Source organism: Muntiacus reevesi, chromosome 5, assembly GCF_963930625.1.
Source record: "Muntiacus reevesi chromosome 5, mMunRee1.1, whole genome shotgun sequence".
Classification (NCBI taxonomy): domain Eukaryota; kingdom Metazoa; phylum Chordata; class Mammalia; order Artiodactyla; family Cervidae; genus Muntiacus; species Muntiacus reevesi.
Genome location: NC_089253.1, coordinates 116,393,656 through 116,417,079, shown reverse-complemented (window position 1 = coordinate 116,417,079; position 23,424 = coordinate 116,393,656). Strand labels below are relative to the sequence as shown.

The 23,424-nt window shown below is 37.8% G+C and overlaps 1 protein-coding gene across 2 annotated transcripts in view; it reads left to right on the top strand.

The window, feature by feature from the left end:
- Positions 1–23,424, top strand: part of DTL (denticleless E3 ubiquitin protein ligase homolog) — a 55,146-nt gene that overhangs the window by 3,938 nt on the left and 27,784 nt on the right. For both annotated transcript variants that reach the window (XR_010663325.1, XM_065936252.1), the window contains exons 2-10: positions 3,503–3,628; positions 4,429–4,527; positions 7,416–7,477; positions 7,563–7,683; positions 14,940–15,005; positions 16,366–16,478; positions 17,736–17,809; positions 19,886–19,989; positions 20,290–20,394. Coding sequence is in view for 1 of the 2 variants with exons in the window: in XM_065936252.1 (XP_065792324.1) it covers positions 3,503–3,628; positions 4,429–4,527; positions 7,416–7,477; positions 7,563–7,683; positions 14,940–15,005; positions 16,366–16,478; positions 17,736–17,809; positions 19,886–19,989; positions 20,290–20,394 (870 nt within the window). In the remaining variant the exon portion in view is untranslated. The remainder of the gene's footprint in view (positions 1–3,502; positions 3,629–4,428; positions 4,528–7,415; positions 7,478–7,562; positions 7,684–14,939; positions 15,006–16,365; positions 16,479–17,735; positions 17,810–19,885; positions 19,990–20,289; positions 20,395–23,424) is intronic.

Here is a 23,424-nt window from a genome sequence, read left to right as displayed (position 1 = left end):
ATCACTCACCTAGAGCCAGATATCTTGGAATGTGAAGTCAAGTGGGCCTTAGGAAGCATCAGTACAAACAAAGCTAGTGGAGGTGGTGGAATTCCAGTTGAGCTATTTCAAATCCTAAAAGATGATGAAAGCTGTGAAAGTGCTGCACTCAATATGCCAGTAAAGTTGGAAAACTCAGCAGTGGCCACAGGACTGGAAAAGGTCAGTTTTCATTTCAATCCCAAAGAAAGGCAGTGCCAAAGAATGCTCAAACTATCACACAGTTGCACTCATCTCACATGCTGGCAAAGTAATGCTCAAAATTCTCCAAGCCAGGATTCAACAGTACGTGAACCATGAACTTCCAGATGCTCAAGCTGGATTTAGAAAAGGCAGAGGAACCAGAGATCAAATCCATTGGATCCATTGGATCAACATCCATTGGATGATCCAACATCCATTGGATCATCAAAAAAGTGAAAGAGTTCCAGAAAAACATCTACTTCTGCTTTATTGACTATGTCAAAGCCTTTGACTGTGTGGATCACAACAGACTGTGGAAAATTCTTCAAGAAATGGGAATACCAGACCACCTGACCTGCCTCCTGAGAAATCTGTATGCAGGTCAAGAAGCAACAGTTAGAACTGGACATGGAACAACAGACTGGTTCCAAACAGGGAAAGGAGTATGTCAAGGCTGCATGTTGTCACCCTGCTTATTTAACTTATATGCAGAGTATATCATGAGAAATGCTGGACTAGATGAAGCACAAGCTGTAATCAGGATTGCCAGGAGAAATATTAGTAACCTCAGATAAGCAGATGACACCACTCTTATGGCAGAAAGCGAAGAACTACTACAGAGCCTCTTGATGAAAGTGAAAGAGGAGAGTCAAAAAGGTGGCTTTAAAGCTCAACATTCAGAAAACTAAGATCATGGCATCTGGTCCCATCACTTCATGGCAAATTGATGGGGAAACAGTGACAGTCTTTATTTTGGGGGGCTCCAAAATCACTGCAGATGGTGATTGCAGCTATGAAATTAAAAGATGCTTGCTCCTTGGAAGAAAAGTTATGACCAACTTAGACAGCATATTAAAAAGCAGAGACATTACTTTGCCAGCAAAGGTCTGTCTAGTCAAGGCTATGGTTTTTCCAGTAGTCATGTGTGGATGTAAGAGTTGGACTCTAAAGAAAGCTGAGCACCAAAGAATTGATGCTTTTGAACTGTGGTGTTGGAGAAGACTCTTGAGAGTCCCTTGGACTGCAAGGAGATCCAACCAGTCAATCCTAAAATAAATCAGTCCTGAATATTCATTGGAAGGCCTGATGCTGAAGCTGAAACTCCAATACTTTGGCCACTTGTTGCGAAGAGCAGACTCATTTGAAAAGACCCTGATGCTGCAAAAGATTGAAGGCAGGAAGAGAAGGGACGACAGAAGATGAGATGGTTGGATGGCATCACCAACTCAATTGACATGAGTTTGAGTAAACTCTGGGAGATGGTGATGGACAGGGAGGCTTGGCGTGCTGCAGTCTATGGGGTCACAAAGAATCGGACACAACTGAGCGACTGAACTGAACTGATGTTAGTGGCTACGGTAGGTGCATTGACATTGTGGATTGGCCAAAAAGTTCATTTGGATTTTTCCACACCACCTTACCAGAAACCCAAACGAACTTTTTGGCCAACCTAATACATTATTTCCTTTGACTCCAACCATTGGATTATGTGTGGTGTTGCTAGTAACTTAAGTTTGCAGTAATGGTTTAGAACTCTAAAAAACATAGAATTTTACTTGATAAGAATGGCTGTCTTCTGGTCAACCACTTGTAAAAGAATGAAACTAGAACACTTTTTAACACCATACACAAAAATAAACTCAAAATGGATTAAAGATCTAAATGTAAGAACAGAAACTATAAAACTCCTAGAGGAGAACATAGGCAAAACATTGTCCAACATAAATCACAGCAGGATCCTCTATGACCTACCTCCCAGAATATTGGAAGTAAAAGCAAAAATAAATGGGACCTAATGAAACTTAAAAGCTTTTGCACAACAAAGGAAACCATAAACAAGGTGAAAAGACAGCCTTTAGAATGGGAGAAAATAAGAGCAAACGAAGGATCAATCTCAAAAATATACAAGCAACTCCTGAAGCTCAATTCCAGAAAAATAAATGACCCAATCAAAAAATGGGCCAAAGAACTAAACAGACATTTCTCCAAAGAAGACATACAGATGGCTAACAAACACATGAAAAGATGCTCCACATCACTCATTATCAGAGAAATGCAGATCAAAACCACAATGAGGTACCATTACACACCAGTCAGGATGACTGCTATCCAAAAGTCTACAAGCAATAAATGCTGGAGAGGGTGTGGAGAAAAGGGAACCCTCTTACACTGTTGGTGGGAATGCAAACTAGTACAGTCACTATGGAGAACAGTGTGGAGATTTCTTAAAAAACTGGAAATAGAACTGCCATATGACCCAGCAATCCAACTCCTGGGCATACACACCAAGGAAACCAGATCTGAAAAAGACACGTGTACCCTAATGTTCATCGCAGCGGTGTTTATAATAGCCAGGACATGGAAGCAACCTAGATGCCCATCAGCAGACAAATGGATAAGGAAGCTATGGTACATAAACACAATGGAATATTACTCAGCCATTAAAAAGAATTCATTTGAATCAGTTCTAATGAGATGGATGAAACTGGAGCCCATTATACAGAGTGAAGAAAGCCAGAAAGAAAAACACCAATACAGTATACTAACGCATATATATGGAATTTAGAAAGACGGTAACGATAACCCTGTATGCAAGACAGAAAAAGAGACACAGATGGATAGAACAGACTTTTGGACTCTGTGAGAGAAAGCGAGGGTGGGATGATCTGAGAGAATAGCATCGAAACATGTATATTATCAAGTGTGAAACAGATCGCCAGTCCAGGTTGGATGCATGAGGCAAGTGCTCAGGGCTGGTGCGCTGGGAAGACCCAGAGGGATGGGATGGGGGTTCAGGATGAGGAACACATGTAAATCCATGGCTGATTCATGTCAGTGTATGGCAAAAACCACTACAATATTGTAAAGTAATTAGCCTCCAACTAATAAAAATAAATGGAAAAAAAAAAAAGAATGGCTGTCTTAATGGTTGTGGTAGTCTTTGTGGTTATTTTTCGTGGTTGTCATCAAAGGATGGGGGAAGGGGTAACATACAAAGGCCACTGGTGTCTTGTCGTCTTATATACGTTAGCAAAAGGCTTCATTTAAGATGGTAAGCCCACAGCTGTATCTCACCGGAAGTTGAGAGTGCTCTTTCATTTTTTCCTTAGGACCACTTAGGAAAATCCCTGAAACTGTATTCCAGAGGGCCATTTATAGTGAATAGATCTATAGTAAAGTATATGAAACTTTTAAAAATGAACTTTTGCCTCTGCATGTGTTAGAAGTACTGAAATGTGATGATATATTGGAATCTATAAGGAATTTTGTCTTCCTTTAGGATGGTCTTCACAGTACCCGCTACAGTCCCTGCTCACTGGCTATCAGTGCAACTATAATGATGAGCATACTTCTTATGGAGAAACAGGAACCCCAGTTCCTCCTTTTGGATGCACCTTCTCTTCCAGTAAGAGAATTACTGAATAACTGAGGCTTGGTCAGAAATGATCTGGTTCACTCTTTAGAGGGAAAATATCCTAGGCTGTCTGTCTTTTAACAAAAAGTAAATTAGATGGTAGAGTTTTTCTATCTCCTCTCTTCTCATTTATAAAATATACTTTTCTTAATCTCTGTGTATAGTTATATATTTCTGCTAAAGCATGAGATTCTTAAAGCATCGTTTTTAGTTTGTTTGTTTTTATCTGATGTCAGGAAAGGGTTACAGAGGTTCAGCCATCATTTTGATCTCATTGAATCTATCACTTCTGCAGTGCATTGGGGAGCATATTCACAGAAGTAGAAGTACTTGTCCCTGCTGTTAAAAGTTTAAGAGAGGAGAAGTTGAGGAAAAAGGATATTAATTTAATAGGGTCAGCCTGCTGGAGGCCTATATATCATATGCTCCCCTCCTTTTTTTTTCTTTTTTTTTTTTTTTGCCGTTGGCCAGTATTACTCTTGTTTTGTTCAGGATCACTCTTGATTTAGCTCTCCTTTAAATAAGAGATTATCTGAAGATTGGTGTTTTTTAGTCACTTACTAAATTAGATATTACGGCAAATTTTAAGCCATTTTAAACTCAGAAAAACCTCTACCATACCAGATGCTATATGGGTAGAATTGTCTTGCCTTTTTCCAAACAGGTTCTTTGTGTTTACCTTGTAGTTTTCAATTAATGTATATTATGTTGTTTATATTTATATATATGACTTTAAACTCAGCTTTAACATTTTTTCTTACTCTTTATTTTATTCTTTATTTCTTATGTAGCTCCCAATATGGAGCATATACTAGCAGTTGCCAATGAAGAAGGCTTTGTTAGGTTATATAACACAGAATCACAAACCAGTAGAAAGAAGTGCATCAAAGGTAAGTCAAGATCTAAAATATTCATTTTAATATTTTTAATTCATAAAGCTTCAAGGAAATTAGGCTTCCCGCATAGCTCAGTCAGTAAAGAATTTGTCTGAAATGCAGGAAACCTAGGTTCGATTCCTGGGTTGGGAAGATAACCTGGAGAAGGAAATGGCCACTCACTCCAGTATTCTTGTCTGGAGAACCCCATGGACAGAGGTGCCTGGCAGGCTACAGTCCAAGGGGTCACAAGAGTCGGACACGAGTTAGTGACTAAACCACCAGCACGAGGAAGTTACTATTTGAATAAATTCTCAGTGATACTCACTTCTGATTAAGTTTGTTTAGGGACCAGACTGAAAGTAAATGGTGGACTGCCTTTCTGTCAATAACTGTTAGCTACAGCAAAATCTTTACTGAGAGTTAAGAAAAGTACATTTTAGGATTAAAAGCAATTTTTCTTTTAAAAAGTAAAATTTTTTTATACTTAATGTGGGAAAACATTGCTTTAAAATATTTATATTGAACAGGTATCTTTTATGCATAAGGCAAAGTTCTGCTGACCTTAAAGAGGTGCTAAGTTGGGAAAGACTAGAGATTTCTTCAAGAAAATTGGAGATATCAAGAGAACATCTCATGCAAGGATGGACATGATAAAGGACAGATATGGTGAGGACCTAAGGGAAGCAGAAGAGATTAAGAAGAGGGGGTTAGAATGCACAGAACTATACAAAAAAGGTCTTAATAACCCAGATAATCACAGTGGTATGGTCACTCACCTGGAGCTGGACATCCTGGAGTGTGAAGTCAAGTGGACCTTAGGAAGCATCACTGTGAATAAAGCTAGTGGAGGTGACAGAATTCCAGCTGAGCTATTTCACATCCTAAAAGATGATGCTGTTAAAGTGCTACACTCAGTGTGTCAGCAAATTTGGAAAACTCAGCAGTGGCCACAGGACTGGAAAAGTTCACTTTCCATTCCAATCACAAAGAAGGTCAGTGCTAAAGAATGTTCATACTACCATACAACTGTGCTCATTTTGTATGCTAGCAAGGTTATGCTCAAAATCCTTCCAGATAGGCTTCAGCAGTACATGAACTGAAAACTTCCAGAGGTACTAGCTGTGTTCAGAAAAATCAGAGGAACCAGAGATCAAATTGCCAACTTTGATTGGATCATGGAAAAAGCAAGGAAGTTCCAGTAAAACATCTACTTCTGCTTCATTGACTATGTTAAAGCTTTTGACTTGTGGATCACAACAAACTGGAAAATTCTAAGAGATAGGAGTACTGGACCACTTACCAGACCAGGAGGTAAGACCTGACTGGTTCAAAATTGGGGCAGGAGTATGACAAGGCTGTATATTGTTACCCTGCTTATTTTACTTATATGTGGAGTGTGTCGTGTGAAATGCCATGCTAGATAAATCACAAGCTGCAGTCAAGATTGCCAGGAGAATAGCGACAACCTCAGGGATGCAGATGATACCACTCTGATGGCAGAAAGTGAAGAGGAACTAAAGAGTCTCTTGATAAGGGTGAAAGAGGAGAATGACAAAGCTGGCTTAAAACTCAACATTCTAAGAACTAAGATCATGGCATCCATTCCTACCACTTCATGGCAAATAGAAGGATAAAAAGTGGAAGGAGTGATAGATTTTCTTTCCTTGGATTCAGAATCACTGAGGACAGTGACTGCAGCCATGAAATTAAAAGATGCTTGTTCCTTGGAAGGAAAGCTGTGACCATGCTAGATAGCATATTAAAAAGCAGAGACATCACTTTGCTGACAAACGTCCATATAATCAAAGCTATGGTTTTACCAGTAGTCATGTATGGATGTGAGAGTTGGACCATAAAGAAAGCTGAGCCAAAGAACTGGTGCTTTCAGATTGTGGTGCTGGAGAAGACTCTTGAGAGTCCCTTGGACTACAGGGAGATGAAACCAGTCCTGAAGAAAATCAACCCTGAATATTCATTGGAAGGACTGTTGCTAAAACTGAAACTTCAGTCCTTTGGCCACCTGATGCAAAAAGCCAACTCATTGGAAAAGACCCTGATGATAGGAAAGATTGAGAGCAATAGGAGAAGAGGGTGGCAGAGGATGAAATAGTTAGATAGCATCACTGAATGAATGGACATGAATTTGAGCATGGAAACTCCGGGAAATAGTGGAAAACAGAGGAGCCTGGCATGCTACAGTCCCTGGGGTTGCAGAGTCAGACATGACATAGTAACTGAACAGCAATAACAACAAAGTCAGGTGTTGAAGAAAAACTCAAAAAAGAAAAAAGGCTTTAGATGTAGATGAAACACAAAGAAAACACCACAAGGGTCACAGAAAGCTCTCATCTAGTAAAGTAGGTGAGGGAAATTTTTCATGAAGGATGGGACATTTAAGGTGGACTGTGGTATTTTACACCAGTGGAGGTGGAACTGGACACTCCAAGTAGAGGGAAAAGCATTCGCAAAGGCCTCAAGATAGGAAGTGTCAGAAGTGATGTGGATAGAGGGAGTGATGCAGTTTGATTGGAATAAGGTACATAGAGAACAGTGAGAGATAGGGCCAACGTGAGCAGAGCTTTGAATGTTATACTTTGAATGTCTATAAAGTAGTTTAGACTCCTTTCAGAGAGCATGATGAAAATTTTTTAGAATGTTTCACAAATACTCTGTTTTAGAGAATATATCGCCTCATGGAAAGCAATTTGATATCAAATGGTAGTTTTATGAGATAGTGAAGGGAATGCATAAAGTGTGAATCCACAAATTCTCTTTGGCTCATAGACCTTACTGTACTGACCACTGGTCTTTTTACTACAGTTTTTAAGCCATTTAAATTGTTGGTATGGCTACCACAGAATACAGTTAGACATTTCACATTCACCATTTTCTTCGTTTAGAGTGGATGGCTCACTGGAATGCTGTCTTTGACCTGGCCTGGGTCCCTGGTGAATTTAAGCTTGTAAGTGACTTTCATTTTGGGGGGAATCTGAGTAAACACTGGTAATGGGTTGTTTTATTAAGTCATGATACCTTATTTTTGAAAGGTTACAGCAGCAGGTGATCAGACAGCCAAATTTTGGGATGTAAATGCTGGCGAGCTGATTGGAACTTGCAAAGGTCATCAGTGTAGCCTCAAGTCAGTTGCCTTTTCTAAGTTTGAGAAAGGTAAGTATGTGCTTATCCTCTTTCATGTACTTAACCTCTTTCATGGTGAAGTAATAAGCTGCATTTTTTGTACCTGTCAGATTTGCACCCTTCCCTACATAGATGATGGAGATTCTTAAGATGACCTGAAAACCTCAATGAAATCGAGTTGGATTTTAGTCCTATTCTAATGGATATTGCCTTTAACTTGTCCCTAAAAGTCAAGCATCTTCAGATAATTTTTTTCTATAATCTTACAGATGAGATAAAAATTCACAAATAGCCACAATACCTCCGTTTTCACCTATTACTCAAAATTAATCTTTCTAAATTTATTTAACTATTATAATGGGGAAGGAAGGTTTAAGGAGAGCTGTAATACAGAATAGTACTATAGTAGCTAGGGAGAAACTTAGCAGGGGTGTCTGAATTAGCTCTTAATTGCTGTTTTCCTGTTTTTTCTCCTTTGTTTCTCACTAAATGAGAGTGAGACAACAAACATTCCCCTCAAAGAAGTGGCTGATGTGATCCATCTGACTACTTTAGTCTCATAATAATAGAAATAAACATTTTAGTCTCCTTTATCATTAAAAATTATTCTGTTTTTTAAAGGAATATTTCACCTGAGCATTCAGGGGTACTAAACCAAGTTGTGGAACTGGTTTGAACTTTAAAAAAAAAATCAGTTGGTTGCTATTGAGACTGGACCCATGAAGAGGAAATACATGACATAGTTTTTATATCTGCATAACTTTTCCCTAGCACATCTATTTTGTAAAGTTAGATATGCTTGTGTTCTAGTTTACTACACTTGTGTCAGAGTTCATTCTGAGTTTATGAAAATAATTTAAGGTCGTGAAAATGTATTATTTCTTAAGGTAAATTTGTTTCAGTTCAGTTTAGTCGCTCAGTTGTGTCCAACTCTTTGCGGCCCCGTGAACCGCAGCACGCCAGGCCTCCCTGTCCATCACCAACTCCCGGAGTCCACCCAAACCCATGTCCACTGAGTCAGTGATGCCATCCAACCATCTCATCCCCTGTCGCCCGCTTCTCTTGCCCTCAGTCTTTCCCAACATCAGGGTTTTTTCCAATGAGTTGGCTCTTCACATAAGGTGGCCAAAGTATTGCTTTCAGCATTGTCCTTCCACTGAATTTTCAAGGTTGATTTCCTTTAGGATTGAATGGTTTGATCTCCTCATGAGCATAAAAATGAGGTGTGATGTGCATGCACAAAACAACAGCAACAAATGAAAAAAGCAAAACTGAGGAGCATGTAAATGCTTGGTGGATTTTCTTGGTTTTTGAGGGGTTGTAGTCAACATGGTAGAAAAGATCATGATCAAGTTCTTTCAGCCCTATGTGAAGTGAAGTGGAGTTGCTCAGTCGTGTCCAACTCTTTGCAACCCCATGGACTGTAGCCTACCAGGATCCTCAGTCCATGGGGTTTTCCAGGCAAGAATACTGGAGTGGGTTGCCATTTCCTTCTCCAATCATGCCCTACATAAGCAGGATACAAATAACCTGTTAGGACATAGTTATATTAATACTAGTGTAATTTGTCTTCTCTAAGTATCTACCACCTTAAAACCTGAAAATGTTTTCATTTCTAATTGAAATGGGAGTCAGTTACTCCCAGATGTGTTTTTTATGTGGTCCAAGGGGTGCTAGAACTACTAGTGGATAATTAAAAGTAATTATAAATATATTTCTATTACCCCTCCTACATTATCTTTGAATTTGTACCTTCTTTCTCATTCTTCATTCTCCAATTTAAGACCAGTCTTTCTTCCTAGGGTACTTGATCTCAACCCTGACTCATTAGTCACCTGGAAAGGTTTTTGGTTTGTTTTTTTATTGAAGTTTACAATGTTACGTTAATTTCTGCTGTATAGCAGTATGACTCAGTTACACACATTAGGGAGCTTTTTTAAAATACCAATTAAGTGTGAATCTCGGAGGTGGACCAGGCATCTATTTTGTTAAAATTCCTCAAGGGATTCCAGCCTGCTGCTAATGTTGAGAAGCATTCTTGATCCTCCCCCAAGATCTTATACCATCACTTATGTCGCCACAGCTTTCCTTTTCTTGGCTCTTCCTAGGAAAAGTGCAAGCATATCTGTGGCCTGTCCCTAAAAGAACATCTTAACCTTGAATTCTCCTTTAGCTATCACCCTTTCTTTTTTTTTTTTTTTTTTTCATTTATTTTTATTAGTTGGAGGCTAATTACTTTACAATATTGAAGTGAGTTTTGTCATACATTGACATGAATCAGCCATGGAGTTACATGTATTCCCCATCCCAATCCCCCCCTCCCACCTCCCTCTCCACCCGATTCCTCTGGGTCTTCCCAGTGCACCAGGCCCGAGCACTTGTCTCATGCATCCAGCCTGGGCTGGTGATCTGTTTCACTATAGATAATATACATGTTTTGATGCTGTTCTCTCGAAACATCCCACCCTCGCCTTCTCCCACAGAGTCCAAAAGTCTGTTCTATACATCTGGGTCTCTTTTCCTGTTTTGCATATAGGGTTATCATTACTATCTTTCTAAATTCCATATATATGTGTTAGTATGCTGTAATGTTCTTTATCTTTCTGGCTTATTTCACTCTGTATAATGGGCTCCAGTTTCATCCATCTCATTAGAACAGATTCAAATGAATTCTTTTTAACGGCTGAGTAATATTCCACGGTGTATATGTACCACAGCTTCTTTATCCATTCATCTGCTGATGGGCATCTAGGTTGCTTCCATGTCCTGGCTATTATAAACACCGCTGCGATGAACATTAGGGTACACGTGTCTCTTTCGGATCTGGTTTCCTCAGTGTGTATGCCCAGAAGTGGTATTGCTGGGTCATATGGCAGTTCTATTTCCAGTTTTTTAAGAAATCTCCACACTGTTCTCCATAGTGACTGTACTAGTTTGCATTCCCACCAACAGTGTAAGAGGGTTCCCTTTTCTCCACACACTCCAGCATTTATTGCTTGTAGACTTTTGGATAGCAGCCATCCTGACTGGTGTGTAATGGTACCTCATTGTGGTTTTGATTTGCATTTCTCTGATAATGAGTGATGTGGAGCATCTTTTCATGTGTTTGTTAGCCATCTGTATGTCTTCTTTGGAGAAATGTCTGTTTAGTTCTTTGGCCCATTTTTGGATTGGGTCATTTATTTTTCTGGAATTGAGCTTCAGGAGTTGCTTGTATATTTTTGAGATTAATCCTTTGTCTGTTGCTTCATTTGCTATTATTTTCTCCCAATCTGAGGGCTGTCTTTTCACCTTACTTATAGTTTCCTTTGTTGTGCAAAAGCTTTTAATTTTCATTAGGTCCCATTTGTTTATTTTTGCTTTTATTTCCAATATTCTGGGAGGTGGGTCATAGAGGATCCTGCTGTGATTCATGTTGGAGAGTGTTTTGCCTATGTTCTCCTCTAGGAGTTTTATAGTTTCTGTTCTTACATTTAGATCTTTAATCCATTTTGAGTTTATTTTTGTGTATGGTATCACCCTTTCTTATTTCCTTGTCTTTTCTAAGTTTCTTAAGAGTAATCAAAATTGGGTTAAATGTCTTCATCTCAATTTAGTTCAGTTTGGTTCTGTTTTCCATTCCCAGCTCTCTTCCTGAAATCAGCCTGCTTTGTACTTGGTCAATATTTGATACATTTGGCCTTTTATTTTAAACCTCATGAAAATTTTTTTCTTCCTTGGAACGTGTGATATCACTGCCTCTGGTTCTCAGTATTTCTGTGTGTTGCATCATAGTTACTTTTGTGAACTTCTGCTTCTTTACCTAACTTGAAGTGTTGGCATGGCTCCTTTCAGTCTGTACCTTCTCCCTGGACAGTCTCATCCATTGCAGTTTTGTTTTTTGCTCTACTTACACTGAACCAGATTATATTTCCAACTTTAACTTTTCTGCTAGGACTTCAAGTTCAGCATATCTGAAACTGAACTCATGATTTACCCCAATCTGGGAAGTTTTCTGCCATTTATTTTTTGAAATTTTTTTTGCCCTGTTTTCTGTCCTAGAACTCCACAATTACTCATGTACTAGACTTTTTGAAATTGCCCATGAATCCTTGAAGCTTTATTCATCTTTTTCAATTTTCTTAAATGAGATATAATTAACATACCATAAAATTCACCCATTTAATGTGTATGTTTCAGTGATTTTTAAATTTTTTTATAGAGTTCAGTCATCACCACAGTCCAAGTTTAGAACAGTTTCATCAGCCCAAAAAGAGAACAGAACCATTAACAGTACTTTCCATCTTCCCCAGCCTTACACAGCCTACTTTCTTTCTGTCTCTACTTTCTTTCTGTCTCTATAGATTTGCCTATTACACCTTCATGTAAATGGAACCGTACAATACGTTGTTGGCTTCTGTCACTTAGCATAATGTTCAATCTTAGTTTTCTCTCTTCCTCGGATGGAATGATTTCTGTTGATTTATCTTCAAATTCATAGACTTTTTCCTCTGTTCCCTCCATTCTACTCTTAGGCCTATCCATTGAATTTTATCATTTCAGAAGTTGTGGGTGGTGGTTCTAAAATCTCCATTTGTTTTTGGTAAGTTCTATTTGTTTCTCTGCTGAGATTTCTCATCTTTTTCATTGATTGTCTCTTTATTTCACTTGACGTAGTTATATCTATTTTACAACCAGACCTAATAAATCAATATCTGGATCGTTTTGAGGTAGACCTCTGTTGATTTCTCTTGAGAAGGACTCATTTTCCTGGCTCTTTATATGGCAAATAGTTTAAGATTGTACCCTGGGCTTTGGGAATGGTATGTTGGACTCTGGATTCTGTTATGTTGCTCAGAAAAGAGTTGGTGCACAATTGCACTCATATCACACACTAGTAAAGTGATGCTTAAAATTCTCCAAGCCAGACTTCAGCAGTACATGAACCGTGAACTTCTAGATGCTCAAGCTGGTTTTAGAAAAGGCAGAGGAACCAAAGATCAAGTTGCCAACATCTGCTGGATCATCGAAAAAGCAAGGGAGTTCCAGAAAAACATGTATTTCTGCTTTATTGACTGTGCCAAAGCCTTGACTGTCTGGATCACAACAGACTGTGGAAAATTCTTCAAGAGATGGGAATACCAGGCCACCTGACCTGCCTCTTGAGAAATCTGTATGCAGGTCAAGAAGCAACAGTTAGAACTGGATATGGAACAACAGACTGGTTCCAAATAGGGAAAGTAGTATGTCAAGGCTGCATATTGTCACCCTGCTTGTTTAATTTATATGCAGAGTATATCATGAGAAATGCTGAACTGGATGAAGCACAAGCTGGATTTGAGATTGCTGAGAGAAATGTCAATAACCTCACATATGCAGATGATACCACCCTTATGGCAGAAAGCAAAGAACTACAGAGCCTCTTGATGAAAATGAAAGAGGAGAGTGAAAAAGTTTGCTTAAAGCTCAACATTCAGAAAACTAAGATCATGGCATCTGGTCCCATCACTTCATGGGAAATAGATGGGGAAACAGTGGCTGACTTTACTTTTGGGGGCTCCAAAATCACTGCAGATGGTGATTGCAGCCATGAAATTAAAAGACGCTTACTCCTTGGAAGGAAAGTTATGACCAACCTAGACAGCATGTTAAAAAGCAGAGACATTACTTTGTCAACAAAGGTCCATATAGTCAAGGCTATGGTATTTCCAGTGGTCATGTACAGATGTGAGAGTTGGACTATAAAGAGAGCTGAGCGCCGAAGAATTGATGCTTTTGAACTGTGATGTTGGAGAAGACTCTTGAGAGTCCCTTGGACTGCAAGGAGATCCAACCAATCCATCCTAAAGGAGATCAGTCCTGGGTGTTCATTGGAAGGACTGATGTTGAAGCTGAAACTCCAATAATTTGGCCACTTGATGTGAAGAGCTGACTCATTGGGAAAGACCCTGATGCTGCGAAAGATTGAGGGCAAGAGGAGAAGGGGACAACAGAGGATGAGATGGCTGGATGGCATCATCGACTCAATGGACATGGGCTTGGGTGGACTCTGGGAGTTGGTGACGGACAGGGAGGCCTGGGGTTGCAAAGAGTCGGACACGACTGGGCAACTGAATTGATTGATTGATTTCAAACCGCATGGTCAAACCTGTAGGAAAGCAGTTAGTTCAGAAGATCAGATCTCAGTTCAGTTCTTACTGCTCATGCGTACACGGTTCAGGAGTCAGCCAGAGACGTGCACTAAGTATAAACACAGTATTAGGGTTTCCCATTCTCTGCCCTCTCCAGGGTTCCCTGCTGCTGCTTACAGCTCGCGTTGCCCCACTCTCCTTTTCCTAATTACTCTAGCTCAAAAGGTGGTCTTTCTATTGGCACTTTAGCTGCCTGGTCCTGATGGTACAATTCTGGCTGCCCTCAAGGTAAAACCACAAAAAACTAGTAACTTACTGTAGGCCAGTCGCTTGCTTCAGTGGTTGACTTCCTTCCAAAAATTGTGTGTTTTTGTTCAGTGTCTGTAGGGCCCTCAAGTAGTTTTTGTATTTTGACCTGAGCACTTACCAAATTAATCAGTCTACATTAGCTGCCAATTAATGCAGGTGGATTAACTTGATAAGTGCTCACTCATACAGGAAGCATAATTTTTTTGGTTTAATTTTAAAGAGGAAAGCATGACAGGTAAATTGGAGTTCCTCCTGTGTTTCTTCCTCCAATGTCACTGCCCTTTTTCCATCCCCAAAGGCAACTCCTTTCACAAATTTTATATTGATCTAGTTTATAATTTTATACTGAGAATACAGCTTGGAATTTCGGAGTGTGGGCTGCAGATATATACCGCCAAAAATAATCTTTGCAAGTTACTTATCCTTCCTATGCCTTAATTTGCTCATCTATAAAATGGGGGTAATAATTCTCACTGAGGTGTTTTTTAAAAAGGATCATCTATTAAAAAAAGGATAGTGTCTAGAACTTAGTAAGGACTCAGTATATTTTGGTTATTGCTTATTTATCATTATTCTTACTACAACTTTAGTATATAATATAGTATTTCATGTGGTTTTAGGAAAACTTACAGAGGTTTATTCTATCAAGTTTTTGCTCAATGTAAGCATTTTGAGTTCTAATACTTTCCCTTCACAGCTTTGTTTTCTCTTACTTGTGTTGAGCTATATATTTTATCATTTTTAGTCTCCAGTGCCAATTACAGTACCTAGCATATAATAGATACCCTTGGAACCTTATTAATAAATTGAAATACATGTGTCATTGACTGGCTTTAACTTCTTGATAAACTATGTATGTGTCTACAGCTGTCTTCTGTACAGGCGGTAGAGATGGCAACATTATGGTCTGGGATACCAGGTGCAACAAAAAAGGTAATCTAGTTCCACTTTAATTTTGACAAATGTGGTATTGCTCCATAATAATTTTGAATGAAAGAATTGATGATTTCACATGTCTACCACCAGGGGGCACAGGTTCATAATCCCTAATTCTTCTCTGGTTCTCAGGTTTTTAGTTATCTCTTCAAGTATTACCCTCCATATTTACTTTATGAACTATAATGTCATTTATCTAAATTATTAATGCAATTGCAATTATTAGTACATGATCTTTCATTTTAATTTTAAAAATTTGAGGACTTTAAAGAATTTGATTAAATTAAATTAAATTATATTCACATTGCCCCCTGATGCCATTAAACAGAAAGCAGTGATCATATCAGAGAAAGAAATGGCAACCAACTCAAGTATTTTATCTGGGAAAGCCCATGGATAGAGAAGCCTGATGGGCTAGAGTACATGGAGTCGCAAAAGAGTCAGACATGCCTTAGCAACTGAACAACAACAAATGATTGTCTTCCTGCTTATATCATTTTTTTAAAAAATTATTTGCACTTTTTTAGAGTTTTTTTTTTAGACTTTTTTAAAGCAGCTTTAGATGCACAGCAAAATTGAGCAGAATGTGCAGAGTTCTCTGTGGATATACCCCCTGTCCTCACAGTATCTCCCACTCTCAACATCGTGCACCAGAGTTGGACATGTGTTACCACTGGTGAACCTACACTGATACACCATTTTCACCCAGTGTCCATATGTACTTACTTAACATTATGGTTCACTGTTGGTATTATACATGCTGTTAGTTTTGACAAATGTATAACTGGCATGTGTCTGCCATTACAGTATCATACAGAGTACTTTCTCTGCCCTAAAAATCCTCTGTGCTCCACCTAGTCATCATACCCTCCCTCTTAAACCCTGGCTATCACTGATCTTTTATACCATCTCCATGGTGTTGCCTTTATCAGAAGGTCATATGATTGGAACCCTAGAGTATATATAGCCTTTTCAGATTACCTTCTCTTACCTAGTAAAATATATTTAAGGTCTGTTCATGACTTGGTAGCTCATTTTCTTTTTTTTAGTATAGAATGATATATCGTTGTCTACTTATACCACACTTTTATTCATACATTCGCCTACTGAAGGACATCTTGGTTGCTTCCAGATTTGGGCAGTTAAGAATAAAGCTGCTATAAATATCCATGTGCTTATTTCCTTTTATATATTATAATCTCACATGAGATTATAGTATAGTGACCCTGCTGGCTTCTAATTTTTTACTAATTTAAAACAATATAATTTTGAGATCTTATATATAAATGTTATAGTCAGCATAGGAATAAATTTCTGAAACCTAAACCAATTATGTTCTGAAAAAAATATTTTTCAGATGGATTTTACAGGCAAGTGAACCAAATCAGTGGAGCTCATAATACCTTAGACAAGCAAACCCCTTCAAAACCTAAGAAGAAACAGAATTCCAAAGGGCTTGCTCCTTCTGTGGTAAGGTTTTATAGCTGTGTACATGTGTACACATGTGTACATGTACATGTGTACATCTTGACAGCATCGTAAGAGTCTCATTTTGGGGAATTTGTTGGGCATAAAATGAGAGTGATTCAGCTAGTGAGTGGAAGCCTTTATTTCCTCTTGATGTTAGTAGTTTGTTCTTTAATTCTCGTTCAGTACCTACAGTACTGATTCTCAGACTCTAGGGTGCAGCGGAGTCACTTGGGAAATATGTTAAAAATTCAATTTCCTGAAACTCATCCCTAGAGACCTCCATGCATGCACATCATCTACAGTAGAATAACTCATTAGGAGAGGGAGACGTGTGGTTTAAAAAGCATATTAAGTACCACGGTACCATATTCTGTAAGACAAAGGAATCCCTGTTGTCTTCATAATACAAACTGCAGAACAGATGTGAGTTTTTTATGTTGTTTAAAAAAAAAAATACTTGGCAAAAGATTTCAAAATATTTTGAAAAACATTGGGAAAAATATAAGTACCTGTTTAGTATTTTACAGTCAAAGTTCAAACAGTGCCCATAATATAGCTATTTTCTTTTAAAAAAAAATTATCAGTGTTTCTTAATTTATTTTTCCAGTATTCCTGGTCTATAGGGTCTAAGTTAATATTTTGGGGATGTGTGGTTGCTAAAACATTAGGACTTAAATTACATTGGCCTGAATGGAAACTGACAGGGTTAGTATATAGTCTTTGGAGGCCAGATGAAGTTAAAATGAGTAACTTTTCATACGTTTCATCAGATTCTGGGGCCGAGAAAACTTAACATAGATTAGGAGGTAAACTCCACTAGCTCCTTTAGATTTTTCAGAGCATCTTTTATCTATAATTCTTAAGACACTCCTATATGATAACCTGGAAAGATGTCAGCATTTTATAGATGAAACATGCACAAGTTAAATGAGTTTCCTAAGGATACACAGTAGGAATGATTTTAAATATAGCTAGTAGATTTAGGTACTAAAATATTGTGTTAATCACCAGTTTTTTTTTCTTGAATGCAAGTCAAAGTGTTCATAGTATGATATAAATTGATGTTTCGGTCATTTTCTTGCTAAAATTACTTGTTGATCTGCAGTATATGTTTGACTGGGATTGGAGGGGAAAGATTTAGTCTAGTTCAATTTAGGGGATAAAGACATCATTTTAGTGTCTTGGTCTCTTAATAGTGAAGATTGTTACACCCCAAGTAGGATTTTCTTCTTTTTTTTTTCTTCCTTGTGCTATTAGGATTTCCAGCAGAGTGTTACTGTGGTCCTCTTTCAAGATGAGAACACATTAGTCTCAGCAGGAGCCGTGGATGGGTAAGAAGAGTCTTTATTTCTTGGTTCTTTTGATGAGCTGTCTTTCCTGAACTGTGATGGAGAAGTCATTTAGTCCCATTATAACTGAATGTGTGTGCTTTTAACTTTCAACATAGTACTCAGCTGAGAAAAAGAACTCTAGATCACACTGGAAAATATCTAGTTATTAGGACTCTTGCTCAAATAATTAAATAATTGTCACAGCACATTGTCTAGCATGTAGGAGCAGCATTGGCACCTGCTGCTGCTGCTGTTACAGAGAAGCTTGATGAGTAACTTGCTTGTGTGTGCCACATAATTTAATCAATGGTTTCCCATTGTATATAAAAGATGTTTATATTATACTGTAGTCTATTGTGTGTAAGATAGCATTGTGTCTAAAAAAGTCAATGTACAGATCTTAATTTAAAAGTATTTTATTGCTGGAAAATGCCAAAACAATTACAATAATAACATCAAAGATCACTGATCACAGATCACTATAGCAAAAATAATAATGATGAAAAATTGAAGCATTAGGAGAACTACCAAAATGTGACATAGAGACGTGAAATGAGAAGATGCTGGTGGGAAAATGCACCTGTAGACTTCCCACAACCTTCAATTTGTGAAAAAATGGAATGTCTGCAAAGCACAGTGAAACGAGATATGCCTATATTTTGGGTTTTATCTTCTCTAGTTTCAGTTCAGTTCAGTCACTCAGTCGTGTCTGACTCTTTGCAACCCCATGAACCTCAGCACGCCAGGCCTCCCTGTCCATCACCAACTCCCAGAGTCCATCCAAGCCCATGTCCATTGAGTCAGTGATGCCATCCAATCATCTCATCCTCTGTTGTCCCCTTCTCCTCTTGCCCTCAATCTTTCCCAGCATCAGGGTCTTTTCCAATGAGTCAGTTCTTCGCATCAGGTGGCCAAATTATTGGAGTTTCAGCTTCAACATCAGTCCTTCCAATGAACACCCAGGACTGATCTCCTTTAGGATGGACTTGTTGGATCTCCTTGCAGTCCAAGGGACTCTCGAGAGTCTTCTCCAGTACCACAGTTCAAAAGCATCAATTCTTCTGCACTCAGCTTTCTTAGTATCCTAAAAGACGGAACCTGATTCTGAGCATGTAGTTGGCATTTCAGGGAGTACTCTAACTAGATTCATGTTAAGGCCTAAGGACTTTCACATACTTTCCATTCATGATTGGTCTAAATTTTTGGCTTCCATATGAGTTTGTGATACTAATTGATTTTTTACTTTGTTGGAATTTAAGTTCATTGAGTATAGGAACTCTTTCTTTTTAAAATCTTCTTTGCCCGCTTTTTGCCCATTATATCTCCCAAGATATCCCTCCCTTCAAAAAGTTTAATTTAAAAATATGATGGCTTAATAAACTTAAGATTTCTGTTGTGTTCTCTAAACACTAAAACTCTTTCTGTGGACCAAATTCTCAGGCACAAATGAAGGATTATCTAAAGGTTATTAGTTATATTTGCAAATGGCTTTCTTTGTGAAAGCTTTCTTTCCAAGGAATACTGCCCTTTTATAACCAAGCTTGTGTTTTCAAGTTGTCTACAAAGTAGATTTTGAAAATTAGGAAAATTATCCCAATAGTTGAAACGTAAAAATATTCTATTTCACAGGAAAAATTGTTTAGACTAGATTTCTTAAAGAGTTAATGTATAGAGAGACAACCGTAGGGACACAGTTTTGTACTTAATGATGTCAAAGTTTACATGCGGAATGTTAAAGGCTTAGGAAGTGTTGGTTTTTTTTTTTCCTGAAAACAATGAAACAATGACTATCAGCACTCAACCTTCATCTTCCTTTTCCGCTCTCTTGAAGTAAACTCAGGGCAACCCATCTGTGGGTCAGAACACATCTGTTTCCGTTCTGCTAGATTTGTTAGCCTGACATTGGAGACAAGAGTATGAGATAGTTCAATCTGTTTCCCAATGAAATATCCTCACTGTAGCTGGTTGATGTGCCAGAGGAATTAGATTAAAGTCATTTCACATTCAAACGTAGTTGAAACTGATTGGTGTTGGAAAAGGACTACAAAATAACTATTTCTTCACCTTGATTTTTAGCATAATCAAAATATGGGATTTACGTAAGAATTATACTGCTTATCGACAGGAACCCATAGCATCCAAGTCTTTCCTATACCCAGGTAGCAGCACTCGAAAACTAGGTAAGCCTTTGTATTCTGTAGGACTCTTTTGTAGGGCTTTTTTGGATATGTAAGTTTTGTCAAAAATTTAAAATAAATATCAAGCTAATTTTCAACAACTGTTATTCTCAGATGACTTGAGAAACTAGTATATGAAAGTATCTTCTTGAAGTTAAAAAACTCAGAAGAATAATTTTAGTTTGTAGAAATTTGGGGGAATAAGAATTCTGATGATACTTCTTATGAAATGATCTAAAAAGATCATTTTCACCTCCAGTGCTCTGTCATCAGCACTTGGCTAACTCATATTCGTTTTTCCAGGATACTCAAGTCTGATTTTGGATTCTACTGGCTCCACTTTATTTGCTAACTGCACAGATGACAACATCTACATGTTCAATATGACTGGATTAAAGACTTCTCCAGGTAGGATCTTAGTCATTCAGATTCTTTCCTGGAAAATAATATGGATTTTTTTTCATTAATGATAATTTAATGTTGTTTGTTTTTTCTGTACTGAATTTATGAAGACATATAGGGGCTTTGGGGTCTTTGATTAGCTCCAGTGATTCATAGATGTACTAACCTTGTGATGATTTCACAAGTGAAGAGAATCCTGCTCCCTGTGGTGGCTTAATTTTAATCGCAAGTCTTTCCCAAAATTATGCCCCTTTAGGTATACTTAGGATTATTTCAATATTTGTGGGATAGAGAAGGATGTTCTGTTCAGCTTTTGTCCTGTATGTGGCTTATTTGTTAAAATTAGAGGGCTTAGTTTTTTTTTGTTTGGTTTTTTTTTTTTAAAGTTCACATTTATTTATTTGGCTGCGCTGGGCCTTAGTTGAGGCATATGGGATCTAGTTTCCTGACCAGGGATCGAACCCAGGGCCCCTGCATTGAGAGCACAGAGTCTTTAGCCACTGGACTACCAGGGGAATCCCAGAGGGCTTAGTTTTAAGCCCTCAAAATAGTTCCTACCTACCTCAGCCTTCTCCTTACTGTTGGACAGAGGCTATTTTATTTCTGGATGTTTTCTCTAATCTCACTGTTTTTTTCCTTTAAGAAAATTATAAGTGGAATATATAGTTTATAAGTGGACTATAAAAAGCTTATATATTTTATATTTATATATATTACATATATTTATAAGTGGAATATATAAAGCTAATAAATGACATTTAAAAAAATTAGTTTCTCAAGCATACTCTCAAGAGGGTTAGAGTTACATCGTTTTAAGGACATTATCAATTGTTTAAGCAAGCTACATGCTTGTAACCTACCTATTTCTCATGTATAACTGTCAGAAAAAGACTTTGAATTCAATCACCAATCCCTAGAGCTACCCAGTTCCCACTAAAGTAAGATGCATTGATAAAAAAGAAATCTTGAAATAGTGCAGAATTTAGCTGGGTATTTACAGAAGTTTCCTAAGACTGACCCCAAGCCATTATTAGGACTTTAATACCTATGACAGTATCATACGTGGCATTTTTAATGCCCTGCGTTAGGTCTGATGTTGTCTAAACAAGAGTAAGAATGTTTGGAAAAGGAAAGAGGTTTTATAACTTTGCTTGCTGTCTCCTTGATTGAAATTAGAACCTGAACAACTCCTGATTTATTTAGTCATATAAAACAAACTCTTCAAAATTTTTCCCTAGAAGGTGAAAGCCTAATTATATTACCAGATGTCCAAGAGCTTTTTCTATATCATTTTGTTATGTGTGACACCAAAAGGGGCCTTAAATTTAGTTGTTCTTCTGCCATCAAACAAATATGCCCAAAGCCACTTAACTAATAATTAAGTAACCTTTTCTCTGTGCTCCTGAAATTGTTTGATTGGCTCTCATTTATAGATATAGGTTGGCAAATAACATATGTTCCTCAGAAATCGACAGATGTGTGTGTGAGAGAGAAATAGAGATCTAGTAATTGCTTGTCTTTTTCAAAACTTAAGGTCCTGAACTCAGTACTTGATCTTCTATACCTTTAATTCACAGCATTTTATTATACGAAGTGATGTTTATAAGGACTACTCTGAAGCATCTTAATGAAGCATTTTAAGAGCCCAAATTGTCAACAATTAAACTAATTAAAGCCAGTATATGTTTAGAAGGATTTTTTTCACATGGGTAGAAGCTATGAATTTTATGTTGGCTTTCTTAGACCAGCAGAGGGCAATAAATACTTAAGAGTTTAGTGGAAAATTCGGTCTATAGTTTTTCATTCATGGCCAAGAGCTAAGAAAGATGAACAATTTTAGTTTTGGAATTATATTCAGAATAAAGGATCCTGTTTATTTTGTGAGGATTTATCTGTCATAGTAACTCTATTATACGTGTATCTGAATTGATTCATGTCTTGCTTAACTTTAACAGTTGCAGTATTTGATGTGACAGTGTATTTGACATGCAGGGTTTTTCTTGAAGAGCTTTAAATACAAACTTTGTTTTTTTAATCTAATTTTTTATTCTAGCAAAAGGAGGAGATTTTTGTGAGTACTTATCGAAGCTGTTAATTCAGTTCAGTCACTCAGTTGTGTCCTACTCTTTTGTGACTCCTTGAACCGCAGCACGCCAGGCCTCCCTGTCCATCACCAACTCCCAGAACTTACCCAGACTCACGTCATTGAGTCAGTGATGACATCTAACCATCTCATCCTCTGTCGTCCCCTTCTCCTCCTGCCTTCAATCTTTCCCAACATCAGGTGGCTAAAATGAGTCATCTCTTCACATCAGGTGGCTAAAATATTGGAGTTTCAGCTTCAGCATCAGTCCTTACAATAATAATTCTTTCTTCCCCCTTCATTAGAAGATTGCAGTGGAGTATTTTTTCCTTCCTGAATGTATCCTTAAATTTTCCAATGACCGAGATATTTTTTCTTTTATTTCCTGGTAGAGTTCTGATGCCTGAGGCCTCAGGTTTTGGTCTCCTTAGGATGAAATTAACATATGAAGCACAGAATGGTAGACTGGATATTGAGAGGTCTACCCTAACCTAGCTGGGGTATCTTACGTATGCACATATAGTTTACCTCATTGGCCACGTCTACTCTTCAGCCTACCTAAAGTCGAGTTTAAAGGTTACCGTGTCTCAGGTAGACTATCCGTAAATCTTAACTCTCCTTTCACTGATTTTTTACCCATTCATACAACAAATGTTTGAAGATTTCCTCTGTTCAAAGCATTATGAAGTCTGAAGTCTAGTGAGGAAAGAAAAAGATATTTGTGAAATATATCCTTAAGAGATTTGAAGTTTAAGAGGAGGAAAGACCAATGTTTAATGCAATGGAAAAAAAACCTAGCCTGGGGTGAAAAGAGAGGGTCTAACAAAGACATTTTTACTGAAGGATTAGACACCGACTCTGTTCTTCCTTTAAGAATATTTTTTGTCACTTTCTTCTCTAGCTAACTCCATACCAAGTATTTGGGCTTAGATCATGAGATTGGGTCTAATATA